The sequence below is a fragment of the Neolamprologus brichardi genome, chromosome 3 (assembly GCF_056152115.1).
Source record: "Neolamprologus brichardi isolate AB-2024 chromosome 3, ASM5615211v1, whole genome shotgun sequence".
Classification (NCBI taxonomy): domain Eukaryota; kingdom Metazoa; phylum Chordata; class Actinopteri; order Cichliformes; family Cichlidae; genus Neolamprologus; species Neolamprologus brichardi.
Genome location: NC_142106.1, coordinates 14,508,846 through 14,531,557, shown reverse-complemented (window position 1 = coordinate 14,531,557; position 22,712 = coordinate 14,508,846). Strand labels below are relative to the sequence as shown.

General features: G+C 39.6%; 1 protein-coding gene across 1 annotated transcript in view; it reads left to right on the top strand.

Annotated features, from left to right (window-relative positions):
- Nucleotides 1-17,311, top strand: part of LOC148103592 (polymeric immunoglobulin receptor-like) — a 46,790-nt gene extending 29,479 nt beyond the window's left edge. Inside the window, exons 3-5 of the mRNA XM_087838772.1 lie at nucleotides 15,285-15,626; nucleotides 16,564-16,641; nucleotides 17,090-17,311. Of these exons, the coding sequence (XP_087694898.1) occupies nucleotides 15,285-15,626; nucleotides 16,564-16,641; nucleotides 17,090-17,211 (542 nt within the window). The 3' untranslated portion in view covers nucleotides 17,212-17,311. The remainder of the gene's footprint in view (nucleotides 1-15,284; nucleotides 15,627-16,563; nucleotides 16,642-17,089) is intronic.
- The last annotated feature ends 5,401 nt before the right edge of the window (nucleotides 17,312-22,712 follow it).

Below are 22,712 nucleotides of genomic sequence, written 5' to 3'. Positions count from 1 at the left end.
ACAATTACACATCTCTAATATGTATCACCGTACTGAGTGTGGAATATCATTGGTGAAAAAAACATTTGGCACAATTCAAATATTAGAAACTAAGTGAATATTTACCTGTTGTATACAAAGATGAGATATTTTTGCTGTAGTAATGTCAACTAACCCAGGATTGTCTCCCAGTCAAACATAAATTCGTGATTTTAAATATCACCATGATCACCTATAAATAAAAGACTTTTCGATACTGGACAGATGGGATGTACCATTTTGAGAGTGGTGTGCTGGAACAATCCAATTGATGAATTGATTAACAGCTTGTTGACCATAAATCCATGACTTTTCAACCTCATTGTTGCCACCTGGTGAGCATAGATAGATCATCATCAATAACAGGACAGCTCTGAATCAGTGTTATTCCAATGACATTACTAAAACACGTTTAGGTTTGATCAGTATTTTAACATAGATTCAACATTTATTTTGCTCTGAGATTGCAGTCTTGACCATAATGATGACTCGGATTAAAAAACCGAAACATCAATTCAAAGTCATCTTGCTTTCTGGGATTAAACCAAACTGACAGGTGGAGCAAATTCATCGCTGTGAAGGCTTTTCTGTAAATCACGTGACTCCTCCCTACAGTGTCGGTTGTTCCCTGCAGACGGTCTTTGGTAAACAGACGAGTTTTAATCTACATCATCTATCTTTTACCAACGAACGAAGTTTGAGGAGGAAACTAAGAAACTGAAGTAGAAAAGAAAGACATGGAGTTAAAATCAGTGATATCGCTGTTTCTCTTCCTCTGTTTGCTGGGACATCTGGACTGTACAGGTAAGCCGTGTGTACCTATGTGAATAAATCTGTCACCGAAGGACAGGTAACAGGGAGAGATTGCTGTAGTTTTAGAAGTTACTGTACTGACACTGTGTATGAGTCTTTGTTTCCTCGTGAGAGCAAAAAAGTTTCCGCTCTGGTTCATTTTACGGTCGTTGCTTTCAGAGTCAGTGTGAGGAAATGTAGGTACACAAGGGTAATGGTGACAGGAGAGTGGAAATGGATTTAAATATTAGACTACACTTAAAAAACTCTCGGCCCTTTTCAGATTGAACTTTGACGATACCTTCATGTAATGGTGGTTACGCTAGAGACAAACCTCGGCTCACCTGTGTGAGGAGCAGGTGAGGAGCTGCTGTAACAGTAAACTTTAACAAACGTCTAAACAATAACAGAGTGGATTAGATTAATAGTAAAGATGTTTTTCTTTTTCCTGTTAAAACACGGCGTGAGACTAAAAGAGTACAAGTCAGTTTATAAACACACTTAAGGGTTCTCTACTGGATGTGACAAACATGGCCAATGTGATTGGCGGTGCCTTTCAGGGAGCTCTGTTTAGTTTTAGCAGCGGCAAGCCTGCACTGCGAGGAGGAGAGGAGGACGGCAGCACAAAGGAAGAACCTGGATATAAGAAAGTATTTTTCAAAAAACCTTTAAGTCACTTAAAGTCAAGCTCACTCATAAAATGTGTCCGTCATAATAACGTTACAGGCTATGCTAGGCCATACATGCCAACCCTTCTGATTTTTCCGAGAGAATCCCGAATTTCAGTGCCCCTCCCGAAAATCTCCCAGAGCCACCATTCTCCCGAATTTCTCCCGATTTTCCACCCGGACAACAAAACTGAAAAACCATATCCCAGCTTGGCCCAGCCAATTCCAGTTTTCAACAATGGCTGCTATTACTGCAGCTACTTAGTTTTAATATTACTCTTATTTCTCTTTCTGGGTCGCAAAATAAACTTTTAACATATTTTCAGGCGAGAATGTAGCTGTGTAAACTTCAAATATATGTGTTATTGTACTTAAATTATAATCAATCATCTTCCTTTTGTCCACTTAAAATATGTTTACAGAACTATTTTTGCATTTGTTGCAATTTCAGCTGTCCTCTTGGCCAGATTACTCTTAAGAGAGACCTTTTTAAAGTAAACAAGATTTTTTTTTTTAACTGCATAAATAAAGGATACATAAAAGTCACTGCTAAAAACTGAACGGCTTCTACCTTGTTACAGGAATGTTGTTTGTTGCTCAAGATGACTTGATATAATTCATGAAGGATATATTTGACATATGTCTCACATATTATAGACCAGGGGTCTGCAACCTTTAACACCCAAAGAGCCACTTGGACCCGGTTTCCACGCAAAAGAAAACACTGGGAGCCGCAAATACGTTTTGACATATACAATGAAGATAACACTGTATATATTGGGGTTTTTTTTACCTTTATGCTTTGTGTGAACAACTAAAGTAAGTAAGTACAGTTTATTTATTAAGCGCTTTTCACAGACAGGCAGTCACAAAAAGCTGTACACAAATATTAAAATAAACAATACAATCAATAGACATTATACACAATGTAAAAGACCAAATGTAAATAATGTAAAGAATATAAAATACGTAGATCAACAAAAGGCTTGTGTGAAAAGAAAAGTTTTTAACTGCTTTTTAAAAGAATCCACAGAGCAACTAAAGTGTGTTGCTTATGAAATCCATGAAGTGCTACAGAGAAAATTACATTTTATTTATGTAATTAACACATTTTGAACTCTTAAAGAAATATAACAAACGGAAAGACGCTGAACTAAAATGATCCAGCAAACAAAAACTGAGCCGCCATCCTTATATCGCCTTTGGAGCCTTGACCTGACTTTTAAAAAGTAATTGGGAAAAAAGCACTATGCTGCTATGTATTTTACCTGGTTAATGTGTGTGGCGGGGCGGGGTCTGCAGTGCCGCTGCATGAGAGGCGGACGCACCTGAGCGGCACCCGCAATCACGCCTCGCCGCCTTAAAGTCTGTGCTCTCTGCTGTTGTGTTGTCGGGCTGTGAGCTGAAAAGCTACAGCCGGCTGTGTGCGTACAGCAGCCGTGTGTGAAAAGTGGTCAACAGAGAGATACTGAAAAGCGTGTTCATGTAAACATCGTCGGGTCTGTCGTGATATGTTTATAATGGGACTTCTGGTCCCGAACCTCTGCGCACAGCCTCTGCAAATCGGGGCTTTCTTCTTTACGCAGGACTGTAAGCTGTCATCTGTGAGGCGTGAGTGGTGTTTGTTTTTAACATAGTTCACGGTGGAGAACAGCTGCCGACATAATGTGGATCCGAAGATCCATAATTGGCCTACTTGGGGCCGAAAGTCTCGATAAATGAATGGAGTTTCAGCGGGTACACCGGCTTCCGCGAGTGTGACGCTTATTTTGAGCGATGAAAAAATAATAAAATAATTTTATTTTATATTTCAAAATCACAATAATCTTCCAATTTAGAACTACAAGTTAAAAAAAGAACTAAACACAAATAAAATACACTTCAGCTAAATACTTGATACTTAATAATATTTAATAATATTAGGCAAGGCAAGTTTATTTGTATAGCACAATTCAACAACAAGGTGATTCAAAGTGCTTTACAGAGACATTAGAAGCAAAAACAAATAAAAAGCATGATTTAAAATTGATTAAAACAAGCAAACAAACTAACTAACTAAATACTTCTAATTTATTTATTTATTTATTTTAAATTTATTTTCCCAAACCACCCGGAGCTATTTAAATACAATACAATACACTTTTCTTTTGGAAAATACCGGAAATCAGTTTTTGGCACAACACCGGGTCATCAGGTGGACGCAGCCTCTGAATTTGGACACCCGCGGCCTGTTTCCGGCCGGACAATAATAACATGACATTTAACTTATTTTATCCGATAAATAAACATATATATGTACACACACACACACACACACACACACACACACACACACACACACACACACACACACACACACACATATATATATCCCCAGTTTATCTCAGTTAACGAGAGGAGAAGGCATGTGTTTGGCTCCTTGACATAGTGGACATTGAGTTGTTGTGTGGGGCATCAGTAGTCTGTAACCCAGTAGAGAAAACCGCTTTTGTTGTTATTCTTTCTTGGTTTCTTTTTATTTGTATAAATGTATTTTCATTCTTTTATTTTTAAAAGCATCATTTATTTTGAAAATAGGAAGTGTGATCCTCCAGCAAACTTTATTTTTCTGTTGCCGAATCACAAGGGGTAAATGCTTTTTTTTTCATTGGTTGAAAGTGGGTTTAGCCCCGTCTTCCAAAACACCAGACCATCGTTTCACATGAGCTAGGTCTTTTCGCACGTGGACGTAGATGAGACAGGCCATGGATAGCTCGTGCGGAATTTTCTAACATTTTGGTGAGTTGAGCCCATGGGTTTGAAAAATTAATAATGTGTTAGTCTGTTGCTAAAAGTTGTTTCTTCTGTTCATACCGATTCGCGAGTGGTAATTTGCTGTTTAAAAACGGTTGAAATTAGGGCTGGGTATCGTCACTGATTTCTAGAATCGATTCAATTCCGATTCACAAGGTCCCGAATCGATTCGATCCACGATTCGATTTAATTCGATTCGATTCGATTCAATTCGATTTGAATCTGGGAAATTTTGACAGTCAGAAATATTATAATTCAGATCAGTACATTTACATATTTTTGTATCTATAAAAAGGAAGCTGACACTTTCCGGACTTTATCAAAGGTGTGAGCATCACAGCAGATGCCTTTGTGTCAAAGTAGCTCAGGATAAAACACAGAAAAACATGAAGGCAATTTTTCTGGCCTGGGATTTTATAAAAATATTCTGCAGTACATCAAAAACGAAAGAAAACCATTAATCAACACATGAACATTACCTCTGAAGTTACAGCGGTTTTATTAGAGACACAGCTAAGCGTTTTGCATTTTGTATAATTTTAAAAAGTTTAAATTTGTTCAGTATTGAACGGCAGAAATTAGGTTTTCTTGTCGGAAGTATATAAAACGAAAAAAAAAAAATCGTCGGCCGACAGCGCTGTAAACAACGGTAGACTTGTGCGTAACAAGCAAGGGAATAATGAAGAAAACAGTACAGAGAGAGGGGGGAGAGAGAGAGATGTGCATCGTGGTCGAAGCAAAACAGTAAAAGTAAGAGTGAATACATGACGATGTTTATGTGAAGCGTAGTTTGGATCTTCTTTTGCTGCTGGTTCGGTCAATATTGTTTGGAGAGACATCAAACTAACAGCTTTAGAATCAGCGCATAAAGGGCGTAAAGACAAAGTGCGGACCCGCCGACAGATCAGAATCAGCGAGCTGTCGGCTTTCAGCCCCGACCGTGAGAAAGGCGACATCTAACTGATTCTGATCAGCGGGTTGCGCTGTGTGTTTAAGTCTTTGTGCAGAATCCGTGTTCCTGCTCTCATTTACTGTCTTAGCTGTTTGGTGGTTGTTGAAATTTTGTGAGATTTCACCAGAGATTCTGGCATTTCGGGCAAAATAAATTTATATAAAAAAATTGATTCAGGATTTTAATGAATCGATTTTACGTTATCCAAGCCAGAATCGATTTTAATCGATAAATCGATTATAAAAACCCACCCCTAGTTGAAATGCTGTTTGTGGTAGAATTTGTTTAGCATACTTGAATGATGATTGGAAAAATCTATTATCTTGCTGGTTATACCTATTAATCACAATTTCATGGTTGAAAAGAGAACGAGAAATTCATTTGTTGTTTTACATGTGGTTAAAATAATTTCATGTACAACGAGAGATATATTCAAAGCATGCATGTAATGTATTACTGTGGTAATGTGAAAGAAATGTGAAAAGATAAAGAACTAAAGCTATAGCTGTGATACAAGAGAAGAAACGGAGCTGGCTGTGTGCAATAATGTTAATATTGTTGTGCAGGCTAGGTTTTTTTTCCTTGTTCGTGTGGAAGGAACTAAGATTTTGGATCCCGATGGATTCTCTCCGGATGGAGATGGCGAGCCTGAGCCCAGACTGAACTTTGCAGAGGAACTTACTCTTCTTCCTCGACGGAGACTCCCAAGTGGTAACACACAAACCACAAACGAAAGAGAAAAAGAACTAGACTAAGAACTTTTGACTTGACAAATGACCAAAGACAAAAAGACAATTGAATATTGAGCTCAAACAACTATTTTTGGGGTTATTTTTGTTTTGCCGGCTTATTCTTATTATTGTTATTGTTATTATTATCATTACTACTGTCAATGTGGAATTTGTGTCTCGTTTATTTCATTTTTGTGTAAATAATAACCGTTGCTGCTCAAATTCCTGTCTCCAGCCATTTCATTCTGTATTCGCCTCGCTTTCTATTGTAGCCCTGCCGAACCTAGCAACTGGTCTATAGTTTGGCTGTCCTAAACTACTTAAAGTGAGTCAGTGGTTACAGTAAGTTTTGGCGAGCCAGCCAGGAGATTTTTCTCATGTGATTACAAGTATATAACGCACCCAAAATGGACCGTCTTGTTGAGCGTGAATCTGTTAAAGTCCCAAATTCGGTGATGGTGAGCGAAATAGCTGGAGATGAGCAAATTGATGAGGTGACTGAATTCCTAAAACAGTATGGGTCAATCTCAAGAGTCTTAAAGGTAGATGATAGTAAATCTGAGTTTTTCTCGAGTGTTGTAGTTGAGTACAATTCAGGTACTGCTATTGATGCTCTTGAGCCGTTACCTTACAACCACATATCCGATAGTGGGGTTAACTATAGAATACAATCTCTTGCAAGCGTATACACGCGATGTGTGGGGAATGATACAACCAAGTCATATCTCACTGAGTTAAAAAACCTAGCCAAAATGAGCGGCCGAGGGTTTGCAGATGTTCTGAAGGACATGATGTCACAGATAGCTGAATCAATCAAAGAGCCTGAACATGATCAATCAGAGCAAATTGACTCACCTGAATCTCCCTTGGCTGAGTTTCAGCCTTCAGCTGTTGAACCCAGTGTTGGTGGTGCACAACAATCGAACCAGTCAAATCACACTGCAAGAAACCCAGCTCATAGTGCACCCACCATACCTGCACCAGATTTAAACCCTCCTGAGGTGCAGCGTGTAGTAGTTGAGCACATTGTGAGAAGAGATGATCATTCAGTGCAACATTTTTCACAAAAACTCAGAGCTTTTTCTGGCAAGGACCCCCGGCCAACCTATGAGCCAGATTATGATACTTGGCGTTCCAGTGCTGAACTAATCATGAGTGACACTTCCATGTCGCAGCTGCAACAATCGCGAAAGATTCTTGAGTCTCTCTTACCCCCGGCAGCTGACGTAGTTAAGCACTTGAACCCAGACAGCTCACCTGCAGACTACCTTCAAATGTTGGATTCTGCCTATGGGACAGTTCAAGATGGTGGAGAGCTTTACGCCAAATTTCTTGACACCTTCCAAAATCCAGGTGAGAAACCGTCGTCATACTTACAACGCCTTCAGGTAGCTTTAACTCACACTGTAAAACGGGGTGGTGCTTTAAGCAATGATGTTGACAGACTCCTTGTCACGCAGTTCTGTCGTGGTTGCTGGGATGATTCCCTTTTAAACGCACTTCAACTAAAACAAAAACGGATTAACCCCCCATCTTTTCCTGAGTTGCTTCTCTTATTACGCACAGAAGAAGACCAAAATGCTACCAAAAACATGCGAATGAAGCAACATTTGAACATCACAAAACAAAAAGCGACATACCACCTCCAAACAGTCAAAGGCTGCTTAGACGAAAATGAAAACACAACCACCTTAAGCTCAATTAAAGAACTCTCAAAGCAAGTTGCAGAGCTCCAGGCCCAACTGGTGCAGCTGACTGCGAAATCAAAAGCGCAGAATTCCAGATATGCCTCCCATACCAAGTCTAAAGAAAACCGAAAGCCAGACAAAGTGAGCAAGGAGCACTCAGAACGAACCGTTAAAACTCTAAGTACCCCGCCCAAACCGTGGTACTGTTTCCAATGTGGAGAAGATGGCCACATCAAGCCAAACTGCGAAAATGAACCAAACCCAGCCCTAGTTGCTGAAAAGCGCAAACTGTTTAAAGAGAAACAGAGGAAATGGGAGGTTGAGAACCCTCCAGCCACTAAGGAACAGTTAAACTGAAAACAGTCTCTATTGCGGGGCAAATGGAGACTGCAGCCAGGCGATCATGTCCCACTAAGTACATGCAACGTGCTAACTGTAAGCAGTCTGTCACTAAGCCACAGAAGTATAGTCTGCCAAAAAGGTTGGTTGGCTCTAAATGCACAGCAGTAGTTAGCATTTCTGGCGTTAATGTAAATTGTCTCCTGGACTCAGGGTCACAAGTGACCACAGTCGCTGAGTCGTTCTACAAACAAAACTTTCCAGATCAAAACCTTAACTCACTCTATGATCTTTTAGAAGTGGAGGGTGCTGCAGGTCAGCCCGTTCCCTATTTGGGTTATATAGAGACATGCATTACTTTTCCAAAAGACTTCTTAGATGCAGAGATTGACATACCAACCTTAGCTCTTGTTGTTCCAGACACTCATCCAAACAGTCAGACCCCAGTGTTGGTGGGAACAAACACGCTTGATGTCCTTTATGAAAAATTTTTGGACCTTAAGACTTCTGACTACTTACCTAGTCCTTGCGGGTTTAGAGCCCTGTTGAAAACTCTAGAACTAAGACATACACAGAACAAAGATGGGAGCATTGGGTTAGTTACCCTGTCAGGCAAGGCTACAGCTGTAGTTCCAGCAGGCCAAACAGTAGTTTTAGAGGGATCTGCTAACGTTCATTGTATTGCAGCAGACACGTGTGCCATAGTTGAACACCCCTCTCAGTCTTCTTTGCCTGGTGGCCTTTGTGTTAAAACTTGCTTGATAACACTTCCTTCCCGAGCTCCACACAAAGTGCCTGTTATGATTACAAATGAAACAGAACAAGATGTTACTATCCCGTCTACTTGTGTCATTGCAGAGCTGGGAGCTTTCCATTGTATCATGTCCCAGCATAATGTCACCAGTGTTAATGAGTCAGCCACAAGCAAGACACCGCTGAATTTCAATTTTGGTGACTCTCTGATTCCACATGAATGGAAAGAGAGGATAACCAAGCAACTCAATGACATTCCGGAAGTATTCGCTTTTCATGATCTTGACTTTGGGTGTACGAACAAGGTGAAACATTCCATCAAGCTTAATGATCCGACTCCTTTCAAGCACCGTGCACGCCCTATACACCCTCAAGATCTTGAGGCTGTTCGGAAACACCTGCAGGAGCTGCTTGCTGCAGGTGTGATAAGAGAGTCTCAGTCGCCCTTCTCGTCTCCCATTGTTGTGGTGAGAAAGCGGAACAACGATGTGCGTCTATGTATAGACTTTCGCAAGCTGAACTTGCAAACAATAAAAGACTCTTACGCACTTCCAAATCTGGAAGAGACATTCTCTGCCCTTTCAGGGTCCAGGTGGTTCACGGTCCTCGATCTGAAATCTGGGTATTACCAGATAGAGGTTGAGGAGACAGACAAAGAAAAGACCGCGTTTGTGACACCGCTTGGGTTCTGGGAGTTTAACCGCATGCCGCAGGGCATAACCAACGCCCCAAGCACCTTCCAGCGGCTGATGGAGCGCTGTGTTGGTGATATGAACTTACATGAAGTGCTCGTCTTTTTAGATGATCTCATCATCTTCTCAGACAGTTTGGAAGAACACGAACGCCGACTTATGCGGGTACTCCATCGCCTTAAAGAGTATGGCCTAAAGTTATCGCTGGAAAAATGTAAATTTTTCCAAACCACAGTTCGGTATCTTGGGCATGTAATCTCTGAAAGAGGAGTGGAGACGGATCCCGAAAAGATTCAGGCCCTAAAGACCTGGCCACGGCCCAAGAATCTCAAAGAACTAAGATCTTTTCTGGGGTTCTCGGGGTACTACAGACGTTTTGTAAAAGGGTACTCGTCCATAGTACGCCCACTCAATGACCTCACTCGTGGTTACCCACCACTACGTAAGAAATTACAGTCCAAAGAACCCAACCAGACCTACTTTGATCCCAAACTGCCATTTGAGGACCGATGGACCGCAGAGTGTCAAAAAGCTTTTGACTCAATCATTGAAAAGCTAACGTCAGCCCCCGTCTTAGGCTTTGCAGACTCGAAGCTGCCTTATGTACTCCATACCGATGCCAGTACTACTGGCTTAGGTGCAGCACTCTACCAGGAGCAAGAGGGTCAGCTCAGAGCCATAGCTTTTGCCAGTCGTGGGTTATCAAGAAGTGAAGCACGATATCCAGCCCACAAGTTGGAATTTTTAGCACTCAAATGGGCAGTGACTGAAAAGTTTCACGATTATTTGTATGGTGGTCAGTTCACTGTAGTTACAGATAGTAACCCACTCACATACATATTGACCTCTGCTAAGTTAGATGCCACTGGCTATAGGTGGCTTGCCGCTTTGTCTAACTACAACTTTAAGTTACAGTATAGAGCGGGAAAGCACAACTTAGACGCAGATGGGTTGTCTAGACGTCCTCATGGAGAACTCGTAAACGATGTCCAGTCCAAGAAAGAGCAGGAGCGTGTAAGCCAATTTGTAGAGCGTCACTTAGCTGACACTGACGCCACTGACACCATAAAGCTTGTAGATAGTGATGTTGTCCAAGCAATCTGTCGAAATCACCTTGTAAAAGTCAGTGATGATTGTCAGGATAGTGGTGTTACACTTGTAGAATCGCTTACCCTCTCAGCTGACGCGATTCCAGACGTCTATGTTACAGAAGAACATCATGGCTTACCAACCATTCCTGCCTTGTCCCAATCAGAAATTAAGGATAAGCAGAGAGCAGACTCGACAATCAACCAAGTTATCAAACAAATCGAACATGGCCAGACACCTCCACCGACTGTTAGAAAAGAACTCCCAGATCTCCCTCTTTTGCTTAGGGAACTCAATCGGTTGGAAATGCACAATGAGGTGTTATACAGAAGAAGACAAGATGGAGACCAGGTGACCCACCAGCTTGTTCTTCCTGAGGAGCTCAGAGCTTCAGTGCTCCAAAGTTTGCATGATGACATGGGCCACTTGGGTATCGACAGAACCCTTGATCTGGTCAGAACCCGATTCTATTGGCCACGCATGGCGACAGAGGTTGAGCAAAAAGTGAAAACATGTGATCGTTGTATACGGAGAAAGAGTCCCCCTGAAAAAGCAGCGAGACTGGTCAACATAACAACAACCAGACCTTTAGAACTCGTCTGTATGGATTTTCTCAGTCTAGAACCAGACAGTAGCAACACACGGGATATCCTTGTGATAACCGATCATTTCACTAAATTTGCCCTCGCATTGCCCACCTCTAATCAAAAGTCACGAACGGTCGCCAGGTGCCTGTGGGACCAGTTCATTGTCCACTACGGCATACCTGAGCGCCTGCACAGCGATCAGGGTCCTGATTTCGAGGCAAAACTGATAAAAGATCTGTGTGAGATCTCTGGCATAAAGAAAATAAGAACTACCCCGTACCACCCACGTGGTAACCCTACTGAACGATTTAATAGAACACTACTTAGTATGTTAGGAACACTGGAATCCAAACAAAAGTCTCACTGGAAAGACTATGTTATGCCATTAGTACATGCGTACAATTGCACCCGTAGTGATGCAACAGGGTTTACACCCTACGAATTGATGTTTGGCAGAAAACCCAGATTAGCTGTTGATCTTGCATATGGACTTCCTCTCAGCAAAGATCAAAAAGTGACACATTCGCAATATGTTGAAAGTCTCAAGAAACGGCTAGAGGAAAGCTAGAGGTTAGCTTCTCAAACCGCACAAAAAGTGGCAGACAAGAATAAGGCCAGATTTGATCGCAAAATAACTGTTTCAGAACTTGAACCTGGGGACCGGGTTTTAGTTAGAAACGTGCGGCTGCGTGGCAAGCATAAACTTGCTGATAAATGGGAGGCAGACATCCATGTGGTAGTCAAACGTGCAGGCGACCTACCCGTTTATACTGTTAAACCCGAGTCAAAGCAAGGTCCCTCCCGAACTTTACACAGAGACCTGTTGCTTCCCTGCAGTTTCCTCCCGGTTGCCACCGCAGACACATCTGAGCCACAGCAGGTTCACCGCCCTAAAACGCGTCAAACTGTTGTCACAGAAAGCAATGAGGATGAAGAATCAATGGAACTTGACAATGAACTTTTCATTCAATGGGTTGATGACTCCCCATGTGAAGAAATAACCAGATTTACTACTGTACATGAATATCCAAAACCTTCTCATGAACCAGAGATTACAAACTTACCTGATTGTGACCTTTCTGAAACTGCTAGCAACAAGGAGCCGAATATGGATAAAAATGCAAGCAAAGACGAACTTACCAATCATGTGCTTGTTGAAAGCTTACCAGATGGAGATGAGATTGGAATTGACAATCCTGTGGACAATGGAACGGGAACCGTATTGGATGAATCACCTCAGGATTTGGTTAAAGAGCCAGGAAACCAGCCTGTTAACTCACCTGATGAGATGGACAGTGGTGATCCCATTACAACTCAACCAGTAAGACAGTCAACAAGAATCAGATATCCACCTAAAAGACTTGATTATCCTGATTTAGGAAACCCTCTAGTTACTGTTGTGAAATCACTTTTCCAGGGGTTAAGCATAGCCTTTTCTGAGTCCCTAAACAGTACAGAGGGACAGTACTGGCTACACATGCAACGAGACGTGCATGACATTTAGCTGGGGAGAGTGTAACCCAGTAGAGAAAACCGCTTTTGTTGTTATTCTTTCTTGGTTTCTTTTTATTTGTATAAATGTATTTTCATTCTTTTATTTTGAAAAGCATCATTTATTTTGAAAATAGGAAGTGTGATCCTCCAGCAAACTTTATTTTTCTGTTGCCGAATCACAAGGGGTAAATGCTTTTTTTTTCATTGGTTGAAAGTGGGTTTAGCCCCGTCTTCCAAAACACCAGACCATCGTTTCACATGAGCTAGGTCTTTTCGCACGTGGACGTAGATGAGACAGGCCATGGATAGCTCGTGCGGAATTTTCTAACATTTTGGTGAGTTGAGCCCATGGGTTTGAAAAATTAATAATGTGTTAGTCTGTTGCTAAAAGTTGTTTCTTCTGTTCATACCGATTCGCGAGTGGTAATTTGCTGTTTAAAAACGGTTGAAATGCTGTTTGTGGTAGAATTTGTTTAGCATACTTGAACGATGATTGGAAAAATCTATTATCTTGCTGGTTATACCTATTAATCACAATTTCATGGTTGAAAAGAGAACGAGAAATTCATTTGTTGTTTTACATGTGGTTAAAATAATTTCATGTACAACGAGAGATATATTCAAAGCATGCATGTAATGTATTACTGTGGTAATGTGAAAGAAATGTGAAAAGATAAAGAACTAAAGCTATAGCTGTGATACAAGAGAAGAAACGGAGCTGGCTGTGTGCAATAATGTTAATATTGTTGTGCAGGCTAGGTTTTTTTTCCTTGTTCGTGTGGAAGGAACTAAGATTTTGGATCCCGATGGATTCTCTCCGGATGGAGATGGCGAGCCTGAGCCCAGACTGAACTTTGCAGAGGAACTTACTCTTCTTCCTCGACGGAGACTCCCAAGTGGTAACACACAAACCACAAACGAAAGAGAAAAAGAACTAGACTAAGAACTTTTGACTTGACAAATGACCAAAGACAAAAAGACAATTGAATATTGAGCTCAAACAACTATTTTTGGGGGTATTTTTGTTTTGCCGGCTTATTCTTATTATTGTTATTGTTATTATTATCATTACTACTGTCAATGTGGAATTTGTGTCTTGTTTATTTCATTTTTGTGTAAATAATAACCGTTGCTGCTCAAATTCCTGTCTCCAGCCATTTCATTCTGTATTCGCCTCGCTTTCTATTGTAGCCCTGCCGAACCTAGCAACTGGTCTATAGTTTGGCTGTCCTAAACTACTTAAAGTGAGTCAGTGGTTACAAGTCCATGTCTGTTGCTGTAACATAGTTCATGTTTGCTGAGAGATCTTTTACTTTGTGGTAATCTTAAATGAGTAGTTTTATAGACAAAAACCGCCAGGTCATTGAGTGTTACCTTAGTGCTAATGTATAAGAGATGTTGGTGTACTATAACTGAAGTAGGCTAATGTTGTTAAGTCCTTAAAGTCATATTCTTTTATTGTCATGACTGTATTTGAAGCTATTTTTATTTTTGTATGATATCTGATTTATATGGAATATGGTGTAAACTAAAGTCTAAAATACTTAGTCAGTTATTTGTTTAATAGTAATTAAACATTATATAATGCACATATAAACTATGAATTGTAATTTTAAATGGTTTAAAATCATGAAGAATAGCACATGTAGGCAAGTATATGTCTCCTTTTGTTATCAAGAAGAAAGGACAAAAATGACAAAAAAAAAAGAAAAGAAACAGAGCAGGGTTTGGTGGTTGAATCATCCGTCGTCACCGATGCCAAAACCAAATCTAGACCCTTTTGTGGACCTAACTGTAAATTCCTTAACATCAACGATAAAACACAATCAAGTTTATACATGAAATTCTCAATAGATCTGCATATTATTTTTCAAGTTTTACATTTTACAGTTATTTCAAATGATTTACTGAAATTGCGATTTTTAAAAAATGGACAATGTAGTTGAGAAATATGGAAACATCTAAATATTTGAATATTTCAATAAATGGACTTATTGGAGTTTAGACAGTTGAAACATACATAATGTATGTTGAGATATTTTAGTAAGATTTAAAATCTCATACTTGTATCTTCAAGTTCATTTAGCATGTTGCACCTTTTTATACACAAAGAAAAAATAAAGTCAGCTGGAAACTTTTCCTGGAATTTCAAGCAAGAAGAAGTGTTTTTTTTTATCATAATTGTGTCAGTTGGGAAGAAATATCCAAATTTGTAGAAATATTAAGAAACCAAAAACTTAAATCACCAAAACTTTTAATCTTTGCATCTTGCTCTGGGTGCTGTTGGTATTGTAACCTGTAACACTGAACCACAGTTTATCTTGCTAACATCATTGTCTGTCCTCAATCGTCACACACCGGAACTGCATTAGCAAATGTTGTTGTAATGATTTTATGATTTTATTTTTATGATTTGATGATTCTGAATTGCTCGTAGGTGTAAATTATTGTCTGTCTCTCTGTGTTAGCTCTGTGACAGACTGGCAACCTGTCCAGGTCGCCAGTCTGTCACCTTAAGGCTGGTATAACCTCCCCCAGCCCGTGACCCAGAATTGGATAAATAATAGAGGACAGATGGATGGAAAGTAAATATTAGACAATGTATTGTTTTCTATTAACTGTAGTTCTACTAATGAGTCTTTACTTCCTGTTTGTCTATTTTCTATTCACTTTTTAAAAATGTTTCAGACCAAAAAGAGTTAACAGTCAAAGGAGGAGCAAATGCCACTCTGGAGTGTTCTGGTCCCACAGATGCTACTGTAGTAATGATGAGGTGGGAAAAGTCTGACCTGCAGTCAGAGGATTATGTCATCCTCTTCACAGATGGTCGGTTTAAGGAAGACATCTACCATAAACAATTTAAAGGTAGAGTGAAGATGAAAGACCCAAAATGGAACGAGACTGGAGACTTTTCTGTGATTCTCAAACATGTCACCACGAACGACACTGGAACATATGTATGTGAAGCTGGATATGAGGGACAGAAACCACGGTTTCTAAACAGAGTCACTTTGAAGGTTGAAAACTCAGGTGAGTTTAATTTCAGCTTCTTCTTGGTTATGGATGTGACAGCATAACACAGGTATTATATCATACTGTATTGTATAATAGTCTGTACACTGTGTTTGCTAAACCGATTAAATTAAAATGAATTGAAAACCTGTTGAATGAATCAACAGCTCAAATTCGTGTTCCAAAGGCATAATTTTAGTGACTTTTAAAGACTTGAATGTAGATTTATATGTTATATCTGTCAATCAAGCTGAAGTAGTCATAAATAACATGCTGTAGAGAGTTAGAGGCTAGAGGTAAAGCTGAGTGTTGTTGATCCTCCAGGTGAGTGAGTAGAGTTGAGTGTGTGTGTGATCAGAGGTGAAGCTGCTTCCTGGTTGTTGATGTTTGTTTCTAAAGATGTTGTTGATGAGACTTTGTAGAAAGCAGCTGGTCTGAGTGATCAATGCATTAACTCAATGCATCATTCCCATGATGCATTGAGTTTTTCCTTTCCAGTCACCTTTCTCACTCACTATGTGTTAACAGACCTCTCTGTATTGAATCGTATCTGTTATTAATCTCTGTCTCTCTCCACAGCATGTCTTTCATCCTGTCTTCCTTCTCTCACCCCAACCGGTCGCAGCAGATGGCCCCGCCCCTCCCTGAGCCTGGTTCTGCCGGAGGTTTCTTCCTGTTAAAAGGGAGTTTTTCCTTCCCACTGTCGCCAAAGTGCTTGCTCATAGGGGGTCATATGATTGTTGGGTTTTTCTCTGTATCTATGAAGCGCCTTGAGGCGACTTTTGTTGTGATTTGGCGCTATATAAATAAAATTGAATTGAATTGAATTGAGTGATGTGATCAGAGTGCAGTAGATAATGTCTGACAGCAGTTTGAAGAGGAAATGGATTCTGTTCTGTTCTTCACTCATCACTTACCTGACAGCTGACACCTCACACCTGTTTCTCACCTGCAGGTCAGCTGGGAGGACACACGGAGGATGGAGGGAAGGAGGATGGAAGGAAGGAGGATGGATCTTTTGGACTGAAAGTTGGTCTTCCAGTTGTTTTTTTCCTTCTTCTTGCTGGTGGCGCCTTTGTTGGTTATTTGATCTACAGAAAATATAAACAACATAGTCAGGACTCATATGGCCCCACCACTGAACCACAGATTGAAATGTCTGAGAGATTTCTGAGTTCTGAATCTCCTGCTAATGAACACAATGACAGAAATGACCCGGAAGAAAACAGCTGTCACCAACACTCCACAAGGATTCCTGAAGCCACTCTGACACTTGAGAATGAACTACCTCCTCCTCCTCAGGAAACAGCAGGACTGCTTCCAGAGAGAAACATCAGAGTGCAGTAGATAATGTCTGACAGCAGTTTGAAGAGGAAATGGATTCTGTTCTGTTCTTCACTCATCACCTACCTGACAGCTGACACCTCACACCTGTTTCTCACCTGCAGGTCACACAGAGGACAGATCTATTGGACTGATAGTTGGTCTTTCAGTTTCTGCTGTGCTTCTTGTTGTTGCTGTTGTTGGTTTTGTGATCTCCAGAAAACATAAGAAGCAGAAAAGGGATTCATACCAGCCTCCTGTTGAAATGCAACATGTCTGAAATATCTCAGCGCTTTTCCAAATGAGCTCTACTCTTGCTGCTGTTGCAGGTTTTCAAGCTCAAAATGCAGAGTAACAGATGTTCTCAGGACAGATACTGTAATCAATAAAAAATTAAACTATGCATGATGGAGTTATAAGTTAAAAATGCAATTTTGTGGCTGGGTAAATGTTAGGTTTTTTTTTTTTTATTGTTTTATTGTTTGTTTGTTTTTTACAAAGGGTTGTTCTTTTTTTTCCACCAACCCTTCTCTGCGGTGAAGAACAACTCTTTCACAGGCTTCATTTTTTTAAATAATTGTCAACCTAAATCTGTTTTTGTTGTCATTTTATAAAAAAAATGGTATTTTTTAAATTACATCTATTAATTCATAAACAGTGAGAATGACTATTGTCTTAATTTCTATCCTACAATACAATTTTACAACTATATGTATTTGAAATCTTGTCTGGGTATATTTTTGTGTTAGAGACTTTTCACTAACACATTAACATGTATCACTCAGCTCCTGTACTAATATGAATGTTTTATTTCTCTCACTGTATTTAATTGTAAACAAAATCTGTATATGTGTTGTGAATACACTTATTACACTGGCTTTTGTTTTGTGTGTGTGTGAATAAAAGTTTAACATGTATTAGTTTTCTTTTATTTCTTTTCTTAGTCTAAAAACAAAAGTAGTCTTAGTCATGAAAAGAATGAGCAGTCAGGAGAGAAAAAGAAACCTCTAACCTGTTGAGCCAGTTGATGCAGCTTTAATCTGATCTGGAATCAGTTCAAAGAAAATAAAACGCTGATGTAGATGTAGGAAGTAACTGACTGAGACAGGTTTAACAGAAAAACTTGAAAACACTGTAGCTGAGTTAAGTGAAACCTGTCTGAACCCGTCCCTGTAAAACAGAGAAGTTTGAAGCCTGCACCATTGTTTCAATCAGAACAGAGCTCTGCATTATAGCAAAAGCCAAAATGATCCACTTGGAAAAATCAATTAGTTGGCCTTCTTTTTTTTTTTTTTCCCCTTCAGACAAGAATTCATATTGATTTTATTCTGAGAAAAAGCCCTTTGACTAACCAATTTTTGTGAAAACGTCTTTCTGTTTAGAGCCAGGGACTTTTTAGGGCCCTTCAGCAGTACTGGGAACATGCATACACATACATACACAAAGCTGTGTAAACCAACTATAAATAAACAATCTAAACTTATATACATTGAATACAGAAATGAATGAAGCGAATGAATACTACAGAATGTACATAAGGTGCAGTTGCAGTCTGGCAGTGGGAGCAGTGTGACAGGTCCCTCAGGCCACTCACACACAGACTCTGTTCAGTCTTTTTTTGGTACCTTCAAGCACTTTGCAACTATTTTGTACATCATTTTGTCCCTTTCACTTATTTTTGCATATATTTCTCTTTATTGTATGTATGTATGTATTTCACCTGTTTGTTATTTATTCCTAATGTGTCACATTCCTTTCCGGCACAGTTGGCCTGGAGCAGCGGTCGGCAACCTGCGGCTCTTTAGTCCTTATAGTGCGGCTCTGCGTGGTTTAGGAAAATAAATTAGAAGTATTTAGCTGAAGTGTATTTAATTTATGTTAGTCCTTTTTTAACTTGTAGTTCTAAATTGTAAGATTATTGTAAAATTGAAATATAAAAATAAAATTATATTCTATTATTTTTTCATCAAAATAAGCGTCACACTCACGGAAGCCGGTATACCCGCCGAAACGCCATTCGTTTATCGAGACTTTCAACCGAGGCCAATTATAGATTTTTGGATCCACATTATGTCAGCAGCTCCACCGTGAACTATTTTAAAAACAAACACCGCTCACGCCTCACAGATGACAGCTTACAGTCCTGCGTAAAGATGAAAGTACAGCCCCGATTTGCAGACGCTGTGCGCCGAGGTTTTGGGACCAGAAGTCCCATTGTAAACATGTCACGGCAGACCCGACGATGTTTGCATGAACATGCTTTTCAGCATCTCTTTATTGACCACTTTTCACACACAGTTGCTGTACGCATACAGCCGGCTGTAGCTTTTCAGCTCACAGCCCGACACACACCAACACAACAGCACATTGAGACTCATGAAGCAATGAGGAAATAAAACAGTGGCAGTTTTCTGATGTGTCCCAGAGGTTTTTATCACCTGAAATCTAAATGTTTCTTTAATCTGTGTATTTGTGTTCAGATCCTCCATCAGAGCCACGGGTCATCTACTCCTCACTAAAGTCAAGATCATATGTTATGTATTTATTACATGCTGTGTGTATTTGGAGTGTTACAGCTGGACTGAAATAAACAGCTTAAATTTAGACTTCAGACTCCTCTTTTAAAATTGGAATAATGTAACAACTTAGTCACGTTCCCATGCAATTACATGCAGCCAATTGCAGTCCTGCATTCTGATTCAAAGTTGATCTTGCCTGAAGCAGAATCATCTTGTCTGTAGCTGCAGAGCTCATCTTTTAAAACAGCTACTGTAAACCTTGACAGCACTCAGAGAGTGAGAGATGTTTTCTTGTGCAAAACTGTTCACAGTGATTTATGGTTAAAACAATCTGCGCACAGAAAATTCTGTGTGCTTCATGTCACATACAGACACGATCCTTTCCTATTTGTGTTTATCTGAGTGCAGACCTCAGAGTCAGAGAGTAAACATCTCAGTATGAGATCAGGTTGCTTCTGTGTCTTTAAATACGCACGATCACAAGATCATAATTGATTTATAACAGCTGAGGTCTGTTTCTGTGATCTCTGATTATCTTTCCACTCTGTCCACTGTGCGTGTGTGTGCAAAGAAGTTAAATTTATTTAATGCTTCTGACCTTGAATTAGAAAAGTCATCACTGTTCACTGATTATTGTGAAAAATGAGCCTATTCTGTTTTCACTGCTGGGTCTTGACGGCACATATATGTGTTAAATGCAGAGACAGGAGGGAAGAAGCACAAGTACAGACTTAAATCTAAATAGCTAAAGTTAACTGAATTTCTTATTTGAAGGTAATCAGACCAACATATCATTTTACAAACCACTGAACATATGACTTCTCATCAGAAAGCAGCTGAATGCATTCCAGTCAAGTTCAGATGTTGAACTGGACTTGACTGGAATGCTCCACGGACAGTTAACAATACTTGAGTGCCTTGATGCAAAACTAATAATTCAACCCACCAAATCATAACACTGATGTTTAAAGATGTTCCATTGGCATTCAAAAATACTTGTTTTTTGGGTTTGTTTGTTTGTTTGTTTGTTTGTTTTTTCATTACCAGAAATGACCATGCTGACTTATATGTCACTGTTATCAGTTGATTCTACTGATTAAATTGCACCCTTGCGTTTTACTAGGCACAAATACAAGTGGTTAGCTTAAGCGCCTTGAATTGAAAATTGAATTAAATGTGTTTACTGGGTGTGCGTTTTTTGTGTGTCAAGACTGATTGATGATTGTGTGTTTCTCTTTATTCTTCACCACATTCACATATTTCTCTTGTCACTCAACACTTTAGGTTTAATAAATATCCTTAAAGAACAGAATAAATGTTATAAATCCATAAATAAATGTCATAATAAAAAGCTCATAATGTCTATATTTGACCTCCAGAGGGCCTCGTATTGAGCTCAGCTGTTGTAACCTCGTAACTTGTGCACTCTTTTCTGTGTATTTAACAGGGTAAAACCTGCTGCAAAGCTCATGATAATCCATATGAGTGATCCACAATGAGTTATATGTCATTAAAATGTTTTTATGGATTAAAATCAGAGAATAAATGTTGGAAACTTTCTGTCCGACCAACAGCTGCTGCATCCTGCAGGTGGAGCCCAATCCTCCCCCTCTCTCATTTCTTGTAAAACAAAACTTACTGCATTACTTTCATTTTCTCTGTGAAATCTTATTTTTTATTTTCAGATTTATAGTGAATTATAAATAAACTATAAAATCCCGTGAACTGCAAAAAGATTCAGTAGAATTTGATTTTTTTTTTTTTTTTTAACTCTGAGGTTATCTTGGCACTGAAGTACCAACAACACAAAGAAGATATTGTAAATATGACATGAGCACAAACTTTGATTTGAACCCTTAGATTTGAAATTCAAATCATTCATGTTTTACTAAGATATGTGGGTCTGATTTGCCTAACTTATCCTGATCTGACTCTCCTCTACTCTCCATTTTTAGTGTCTGACTAGTCGTAGTCATAATATTTATTTTACTTAAGTTATTTTAACAGCAAAAGCAGAATAAAAACTTGTGTTTTCTATTCAACTTTCTTCATATACAGCAGTTTTCTCTTCAGTTTTTGATGCCCTTTAATCCTTGCTGTTTAAAGGTTGAGGAAATGATGAGCAAAAGAAAATCTCAAAAATACCAACACCCAACTTGAGGATAGACTGTGTTACCAAACTAGACCCTCCACTTTGACCCTTTTTCTCGTTGAAGTTCATTGTCCTTGTCAAACCACATTTAACTCAGTTGCCCTGTGAGCTTAACAAACCGCTGACTGTTTAAAATGTATCAGCATAGGATCAAGCTCTGCTGTAAAATACATTATGACTGACATGATGACATGATGATGTGTCACTCATCATGCTCACTATCTAGTTCGATGGTGAGATGGTTTCTTATTGCTTCTCCTTTCATGACGCTCCGGTGTCTCCTCAGCTATGACTATGGAACTTCTTTCTAGAAACAATCTTGAGAAAAACTAAATATTTGATCTCGATTCTGTGTTGAATTTGTTCCTCGTGTGGTTGCAGTTTGTGACTCTGAGCTACAGGAAAACAGCAGAGTGACATGTGAGAGCGGCTGGGAACACTTCACCTTCAAACAGACTCTATTGTTTGCACAATAAACAGACAAAGAATGAACTCAAACAAAAGCAGGCAAGGACCAGGTGACATGTTTATTTTGCTAAATAAAACAGAAAGATGTGGGATAAAATTTCCACCCTGAGCTGTGAAAACAAAGTTTCACCACTGTCAAGGCTACCTGCTCTGAAGGACAACACATCACCTTTGACTTATGATGTTACGATGTCAGCTTCCACCTGGTCTGTTTCCATCTCCTTCCTCTTTGGTCTGATCCCCTCAGTCTGTATTTAGGGTGAGAGCTCCAGTTTATCATTCTGACAGATTAATGCACACTCACATCCCACTAATTAGTAACTTCTACCCCTAATTATACACAGTTCATTTTATCTGTTGCTCTTGACGAAGGCGGTCGCACTTTTCTCCTCTCCTCCTCTTCCTCTTAGCTTCCCCGCTTAGCCTCTTGTGTCCTTGTCTAGTCTCGTGTTTTTTGTATTACTTTTCCCTGGAACACTCTCTCACAGTCTGTTCTCTAAAACCTAAAAGAGGAATTATGGATTTGATCAACTGGTCCCTGAATGCAATTGACAATGACAAGCCTGGGCTCAGGTAAGCCTGAGTGTCCTGGAGGGACGTTCCCTGCCAGATACACAATGAACGGGTGGCATAACTGGAGGG